The sequence below is a fragment of the Acartia tonsa genome, chromosome 13 (assembly GCF_053477335.1).
Source record: "Acartia tonsa isolate MP-2025a chromosome 13, ASM5347733v1, whole genome shotgun sequence".
Lineage (NCBI taxonomy): Eukaryota > Metazoa > Arthropoda > Copepoda > Calanoida > Acartiidae > Acartia > Acartia tonsa.
Window position 1 is genome coordinate 175,540 of NC_137272.1, and position 8,796 is coordinate 184,335.

At 31.8% G+C, this 8,796-nt stretch overlaps 2 protein-coding genes across 2 annotated transcripts; both read right to left on the reverse strand.

The window, feature by feature from the left end:
* Window positions 1-412: 412 nt before the first annotated feature.
* Window positions 413-3,272, reverse strand: LOC145304277 (heat shock protein beta-1-like). Its single transcript, XM_080146131.1, has 5 exons — window positions 2,936-3,272; window positions 2,320-2,439; window positions 1,829-2,001; window positions 1,158-1,317; window positions 413-640 (listed from the first exon to the last, which is right to left on the reverse strand). Exons 2-5 carry the CDS (start codon window positions 2,429-2,431, stop codon window positions 477-479), a joined length of 609 nt encoding a protein of 202 aa, XP_080002257.1. The 5' UTR covers window positions 2,432-2,439; window positions 2,936-3,272; the 3' UTR covers window positions 413-476.
* Window positions 3,273-4,462: 1,190 nt separating this feature from the next.
* On the reverse strand, window positions 4,463-6,808 carry LOC145304370 (uncharacterized). The gene is made up of 4 exons (XM_080146237.1): window positions 6,720-6,808; window positions 5,713-5,813; window positions 5,209-5,300; window positions 4,463-4,579 (listed from the first exon to the last, which is right to left on the reverse strand). Exons 1-4 carry the CDS (start codon window positions 6,788-6,790, stop codon window positions 4,463-4,465), a joined length of 381 nt encoding a protein of 126 aa, XP_080002363.1. The 5' UTR covers window positions 6,791-6,808.
* Between the last annotated feature and the right edge of the window lie 1,988 nt (window positions 6,809-8,796).

Consider the following 8,796-nt stretch of genomic DNA (forward strand, 5'->3'; position numbering starts at 1 on the left):
AAAATTTAAATTTATGATATAATAAATTTAAGAACTCTGTTTAAAAAGAATTCGATTGTGGCGACACTTTGTGTGTTCAAATATTGAACTAAAATTGTAATCATATAATAAACCCTTTGGTGATGGTAATGTAAAGAAAAAAATATAATTTAAAAGATCTTTTTAAGATCATTTAAATTATTAAATATTTACTTCCGTTTAAATAGTAATGCAGGGTGAGGAAAATAGAATTATTAGAAAACTAGCCAATAACAAGACTCTAGTTACTTTATATAATAGGATAGCTGAAAATCCTAATTTTATCAAATTAATTTCGTAATAAGCTAGGAAAAGGTTACGAAAAATAATATTTACTATACCATGCTAAAAGAATAATTACAGAGTTGCATATAATCAAACAAATCAAAAAAAAATTGGTCAATAAATATATTTAGTATTTAAAATGAATAAAAAGGCTAAAACAGTAAATAATAAAATTATTGTTTAGCAGCTCCCTTCTTGGCAGTGACAACTAGTACACCATCAGCAGACAGGTTGGATACTACATCCTCCTTGGTAACACCTTCAGGTAGAGTGTACATGCGCTGGAACTGACGAATAATCACTTTCTTGCTGTCTGTATCCCTCTCCTCGTGTTTACCTGTAACAAAATTAAGCAGTAAGTCAGGGATCTTAAGGGATAAGGTAATGGCCGGTAAATCAATAAACTCCATTGATAAGGATACACAAAATAACCCCTTCTAGATTACAATTAATGATCGAAACCAAATAAAGAAACCAATAAAAGTTTGATAAAAGTCCTAAAAATTGTATAGTCAACGAATAAGACTTTGGGGACTAGTGTAATAAACGGCCCAAAGTCCCCTCCCTACCGGAATGTCCTTTCCCTCAACTATAGAACACTAAAACACCTTATTTTTAAATACAATAAAAATTAGAAGGCTAATAGGTGTTAGCTCAAAGACCTTGCAGGGCTTATAAAATTGTTGGGTTTAACAATATAACCTAACCAATAAACGAGCAGAAAACTACCTTCACTTTAACAGAAATGGAAGAGTTTTGCTAGACTATGCACTTTTAAAGTAAAGTCCAAATAGAATAATAATCATGAAACCTAAAGAAGTTAATATTTGAAAATTAATATTTAATAAAAGTACCTGAAATTTTAAAGACACCATCCTTGACAGTAAGATGTAGTTCACTAGGTCTGTATAGGTGAGTGTCCAGGGTGAGAACAAAACCATCCGCACTCTCCTGGAACCTCACCAGCTCGTTGTCCATGCCCTCGGTGTACAAGCCAAGAGCCTTGCTGGCCTCCTAAAAATATAAATCATTAACAAGGATGACAACATCCATAAAAGCGAATCTCTGTAACCAGAAAAAAACTAACATTCATATTTTTAAAGAGTCAGAACTGATTAAGCAGAGTAAAAATGTAGAAGTTTTTAAATAATGCAATTTAATTAATTAAAAGATAAAGTTTAAGGAAATGGTAATCTTTAAGACTTAAAAATTGTAGTCGAAAAGGTTAACTATAAAAATACTAGGCGTTAAAAGCATAACAAATATGATTAAAGTAAACAAGGACACAAATATGTAGCAACGCACAAAAAAAAACAAAAATAGACCACCTAACAAATTTATTTAACAACAAAAGAAAACTATAAAAATGGAAGATAATAGAAAATAAAGAAACATTATAAAAAAATGTCTTAGTGGCAATACCCAGGCATTACAAATAAAAGTAAAAATGTTTTAAGACAAAACTGAGCCAAGACACCCTTGAAGATACCTCTTATTTAGATTTACAGAAAATCAAAAAGCTCACCTTCAGTCCAGGCATTGACGGCAGCATCCAGTTTCTTGGGAAAGGAATCATCTGGGTAGTTTCCTCAGCCTTCTTTGCGTCCTTATCGGCACCGTCCTCAGCCTCAATCATGTGCATAGGCGAGTACCCGGTCATGCTGCGCACATGGTCATCAAAGCTCTTCAGAACATCACCTATATACGTGTGTGCAGGTTATAAATAATATGAAGTTGGGTAGAAGCTAAGTTTTTCCGCATGCAGTATTTACAGGAAAAACAAATAATTATTAATCGCATCGTTTTACAGACAGTTTTTTCGCTGCTTTTAAAAATTAAAAAGATTAAAACCAATAGTTAAATTTTACATACTTTTAGATATTGAAATACAAAGGGTCATAATATAACAAGGAAATTGTTGATAAATTTAAATTGAAGAAAAAGTAACTAGGTTTGGACATTTTTAAAGGCCTTGCTACAAAGACATCTCCAGACTATAAAGCTGATAAAACAAACCTGACATTTTGGTGACATGATCCTTGACTTTCTCATAGTTCTCCCAGGTAAAGAAATGGGGATCATGAAAGAAATAGTCTCGGAGGGTGACTGGAAGCTTGTCAGTGGCCATTTTCTCAACTAATAAATAAAATCAGAAATTAATATACAAACGTACAACAAGGGATCGGCAGCCGTGCGTCGTCCGCGACTAAGCCTCTACTTTAAACCAGTTAAATGTGTTTGAAAATCTGTTGGAAAAAATTATAATATTAGGGTAAAGTTTAGATTTCCAGTTTATACAATTGCAATTTTGAAAGTGGATCCCCCCCAACCCCCAAACTTACAAAAGTAGCGGACGTGCGGCTGCAGAAAAAATTAACAATCATATGAATATAATAAACAAATGTTAAAGGGATAAAATAATAATTTTAAGTAGCAAAGCAAAAAAGTAAGAAGCACAAAATATTACTTATGAAGTAACTAATCAATAAAATATTTAAGAAACATATCATATGACACACGTTCAAATTATCATCTTACAAATAATACATAAAAAAAATTTGCTACCTACAACTATGAAAACTAAACATAAAAATCATACTAAAAATGTATAAAAAGTAATAATTCTAGTTACCTGCTAAGAAAGATTGATGTGTAGGACTAAACTTGAATTAGTAAAGAAACAATTGATGCCCAAATATTTATATTGTCTAATTCTCCGAAAGAACTGGTGTTTACACAACAAAAAAAAAATTTGTGCTGAACAAAATGATAAGATAAATGTTTCTTTTTTTATCTGTACAAAATGTTTAAAATTGACACATGATAATTTGTGAACGTTTATTTATATTAACGATTTTTTTGTTTGAATGTTTGAACACTTCAAACACCCAACAAAAAAGCACTGTATAAACATTTCCGTTAAAAAATTATTAAACAATTATTAAGTATTTTAAACAAAATTAAAATCTGATATTTAAAAAAAACATATTATAAATGCACAAAATCTATTTTTTATAAAAATTTATTTACATTTATTTATTGTCGTAAAAACTTGGTGGGCTTTTAAATTATTTTATAATGATCAATTATATTACCACTGTAGATACCCTTATGATAAAGTAACAGGATGTACCGAAGGATTTCGTATACCGCTGAACCGGTATAGATCTCCTTTACAGGGTAACCTCTCATAGGTCCTGGGAAGGTTTATAACTATTTTGAGTTAGGGTACCACCACACTCTATAGAGAAATCGTCCCTAGAAAAAAGCCCCCCCCCCCCCCCCTAATTAAAACCTAAATTATAAATAAGGGGAGGGGTGGAAATACGGACTTTCTGAAAACTATTATGGAGTTGCTACGCTTTCTAAATCGTACATAAATACTACAGGAATCACCATATAAAGTTAAAATCGATAGAACAATTCTAAAATGCTTTAATTACCAATAAGAGCTATCTGTTAGGATAGAAGCTAGATCAATTTCTATTTATACAAATAGAAATACTATGGTAAAGGATTGACGGATGGATGAACAGAGTTATAGAGTAGAATTTTTTCAGAAGTCCCTTTTCCATTTCCCAAAAATTGATACGGACAGACAGACAAGCAAATTTTATATTGAAGTTTTGCTACTATGAAAACAAATTTATCACATATTGATCAAAGCTTTATTAATACAGACTGCGTATTAATTAGAATAATAGAAAGAAAGGCCAAGAATCCAATAAACCACAACAAAAATAGTAAAGGAGATAGGGAGATAAAATTTTATAAACAGTTTCATATGTTGTAATACTCTAGCTTCCTTTCCTAAAATAAAATTGGGGGTTCAAATATATTTGAATGTATGTTATATAAGTACCTAAAGTTTTGTAAATATATTACATTTTCTCATTGGTTTGAATAAAAACTTTGGGTACTTAAATAAAATCTTGATTATTTGGTTTAGACTAGCAGTTTCCAATCTTTTTAACCAATAATTTCAGTTTATAAATGGAGTAATTTTGTTTACTATCATTTGGGATGTACGTCATAATATCTTTACCTACCCCTACCCCCCTCCCCCTTTAATTAACGCCCTTTCCTCTTTAAGTATGTAAAAGACAATTGCAAATTAGACATAGACAATGAAACCAATTTTAAAAAAGAAGCCTTGCATCTAAAAACTTGATAGCAAACCTTTTTTGTTTTGTCTCGTGAGTTGGCACATTAGCGTGTGACAGGATATTATGATTACTGGATAGATAAGGTTCACAATCATCCATATATCAATCATCTACAATTCATCAAGATTAAATTGAAACAAAATTATGACACCAAAAAAAGTTTGGCTTTTTTTCTTTATTTTTAAAAGCGAAGCTTTTTTATAATCAAAAGTTTATAAATTACAAGTTGTCAAATTCTGCTCTTTTTAAATAAACAAGATTGACAACATCCATAAGTAGCAAAGCTCAAAAATCATGGATAGATCCCCAGAAAAAAATAACTATAAAGCAGTGTTATAAAAAATAAAACATGAAAGTTTTAAACATCTTGGAATCGATCCAGCACCCCAACCAATAAGGGAATCTTAATGAAACTTGGTGAAAATATGTAGAATGTGAACTTTTTACTCACTGAATATTTCAGTCGTCTAATTTTGAATAGGTGTCTGTGAAGAACATAACAAAACCTTGAAAATCTAGGAACCAAAAGGGTAGCTTCGCTACTAATAATATGCTGTACTCAATCTATGGATAAAATTATTCTTCTTGTTTGCAAACCTTTTGTAAAATATTTTAATATCATTTTAGACCCTGATAAAGTTTATGCTAATAAACTAAATATTCGGAGCCTCGTGTGTTTATTTTTGTCCTTGTTGGGGAACGGGAAAATTGGTGCGCGTCATTTTTATGAATATACAACCTTGATGTATGTAGAAGCAGGCAGTGAGTTGAATGTTGATATAAATATTGAACCAATTGTCATCATAATTGTTGCATTCACAGCTATTATTCCTTCAACATTTACAAAATATAATTTTAAAATTAGTTTATTTTTTACTTTGTTTGCAAATTATCAATTTGACGAAACAAATTTGTATGAACATGAGCAATGTTTTTTATTACTTTTATTTGAATATAAATTTATCATCCATTAGTTTATCCCTTAAGATTCCTGATTCTTTTATGTGTAATACTATAATCATAGAGTTGATTGTCTGCAGGAAGGGACGATTATTTCTCTTGGGCGGGTGGTGGTACCCTCCCTTAAAATAGTTATAAACCTTCCCAGGACCTACGAGAAGCTACCCTGTAGAGGAGAACCATATCGGTTCTGTGGTGAGCGAGATCCTTTAGTACACACACACAGACAGTTACTTTATGATAAGGATATATCTTGTGGCCACCCTGTATAAATGAAACCTACCTTCTAGAGTTCCATAATCACTGAAATAGTTTGTCAACTGGTTGATGAATGTAAGCAGGAAAGTGGGCAGAAATGTATTCAGTACCAATGGGGTGAAGTTTCTGGGGAAAAAAAGGAATTTTAAGTGATTATACAATGGCCAATTAAATGATTGAAACGTTTGGACACTCATCTTAATGAACAAACTAATAAAAATTTACTAACAGTCCCCAATGTAGTTGAACCAACAAATAAAAATATGTTATTATTATCTTTGGGGACTAGCATAATAAACAGCCATATATCCCCTCCCTCCCTGAAAATAATGTTTCCCCCAGGGCGTTAAGGACGGACTGATAGAGAGACAAAGTAAATTATAGAGTATCTTCAATACTTTTAAGAAAATCACGAAACCTTTATGCATAAAATAGCGGCTAGGACCCTAGAGGCCTCTAGTGGCACTTCAAATGGTTTTTTTTATTTCAAATATTTAATTGAAGAAATAATTTGTCTCAAGTCTCTACGCAAAAGCGAGAATATTTTTTAAAAATTAGTTTTTTTTTTATTTCTCTTAGGAGGGGGTTGGTACCCTCCCCCAAAATAGTTATAAACCTTCCCGGGACCTATGAGAAGCTACCCTGTAAAGGAAAACCCGATCGGTTCAGCGGTTAGTGAGATCTTTCGGTACAAACAGACACACAAACAAACAGACATCCTGTTACTTTATCATAAGGATATAATGTATAAATATTTATTTTGAACGCCAGACCAACAGAAAAAGTAAATCGTGTACTATAAGGCGGACATTTGGAATTATTGAGTAGTTTCGGCACTAAAAGATAACTGTAAGACTTCAGGAATAAAGTATTGCCAACAAGCGAAATAAATCTAAAATAATATTTGGGGGACAAAAAAAGGTCGATTCTTCTAAAGTGTTGCCCCTCCAAGGACAGCTGAAAATCACGTATAGGTTTCGTGATTTTTCCCCCGAATTAATTTCATTGTTGGTATAAGCTGGTGAGACTTACCTTCTCAGCATGAGAGTCACTGTAAGAACAGGATATCCATCTGGATCTATTTGTGATGTTGAATTCACCATCTCAACATCAAATGTGGAATATTCTGGAAGCAGAATTTACTTTTTTCAACCTATATCAATAAATCTCAGGGATCTAAAAGGATAAGACAATGGCCGATAAACTGATGTACATCATCAATGATGATAAACAAAATTATCCCTTCTATAGATTACAATTAGTGGTTGAAACGTTTGGACAATTAACTTAATGAACTAACCAATCAATATTTAATGAGTGCACAAAGTTGTTAAGGCAACGGTAACAGATAAGGAAACGTTATTATAAAATTTTGAGGAGCCTATTCCCCCCCCCCCCCCTATGCTCCCCACTTCCCAACCCCTCCCTGATAAAAAAAAATAATAGATGGACCAACCGTTAGAATATTAAAGCAAATATTCTGTTTTTGAAATAAACTAACATATATCCAGATAGTAAAAAATCACCCAACAATTTTTGTATGAAATTTATGAAATAACATCTACGATAATTTTTTATAATTTTGACTACATTGTGCTTAATCATTTTTCGTCATGTGTGCTTTTAAAAAATAAATTTCCTTTGATCATGTTTGTGACTGTTAATTCCATATCTAATAAGTCAGGTTTCACTGCAACTGCATGTAGTATTATTGGACAGATCTGTATGTAACAGTTCAAAATGTTTTTTTTTTAGATTAGGAACTCACTTTCATCATTCATCCAGTAGGAGGGGAGGGGATGGTGTAAATTGGGTGGACTTTTTTGCTTGTTGAATAAATTTTTTCCATATGATATAATTATCATACTCATCTGATTTTTAAAAGCGAAGCTTTTCTATAATTAGGGTCGGTCCGTCCGTCCGTCCGTACGTCCGTCCGTCCGTCCGTACGTCCGTCCGTCCGAGATAGATAGCTTTTATTCGTTAATTTAGGCATGTTAGAATTGTCCTATCGATTTCAAACTTTGCATGATGATTCCTGTAGTAGTTAGGTACGATTTAGAAAGCGTAGCAACTCTATAATTATTACAAGAATGTCCGTACGTCCATTTTAAACATGTTGATTTTTCTACTTTTTTAACAACAAACTTTTATGTGATCCAATTATCCGATTGATCTGATTTTTGGTATATTGATTCCTGGGACAACAAAGAACAATATTATAAGCGAAGCAACTCTATAATCAAGTCCTAAAAATGTAAGTATGTCCATAAACATTATCCTGTATCAAGTAGTTTTTTCAAAAAAATTACCTACAATTTTGCTTCGAATCTTTTATACTTTTATATTCTGATTATTCAGTTTAGACACTATACAACTGTTAATGTCCGTTTGTACTACCGTTTCAGTGCTTCGCTTTTATGGATGTTGTCATCCTTGTTAGTATTATGTTTTCTTGGACAACAAGGTAAATTTTCAAAGCTTAACATCTCTGTAATTAAGTCCAAAAATGAGATCATGTCGTTAAGCAATCTTAGATTTAATTTTTTTCTGAAACTCTACAATTGTGATTGTTCGCTTGTCTCTCATTTGATCTGATTCTAGAACTTCGCTTTTATGCATGTTTGATCCTTGTTTAATCGGCACAGACAACAGACATTCGGAAGGTAATAGAGAAGTTTAAGATTTGCAAATATATAATAAGAAATGTGTAGTTGTCCTAGGAAACAATAATTAGTGTTTAACCTTAAGGTAAAACTCGTTTTAAAAACATTTTGAAATATGTTCCTGAGTGTCAAACGGATAAACCTTCCAGTCAAAATTACAAATGAAATCAATTGTATATTTATTATTTTTGTAGATCTCCACATTTTCTCCTTCATAGTAGAAATCATTTCTTACTGTTTCATACTTGGAGTAAAATTGTGAGCTGTTTAAAAGCTTCAGGTAGATGAAGCTGTCATGTTCGTCTGCCAGATTTGAGGTTTTTATAAAGGTTTTTGTGTCTTTAATTATGAAGTCTGGAATCCAAATATTTTTCCATTCTTGATATTTAAGGACATTTGTGCTTGTTTGTAGATTGGTAAATTGTAATCTGTCATCCCTCCAG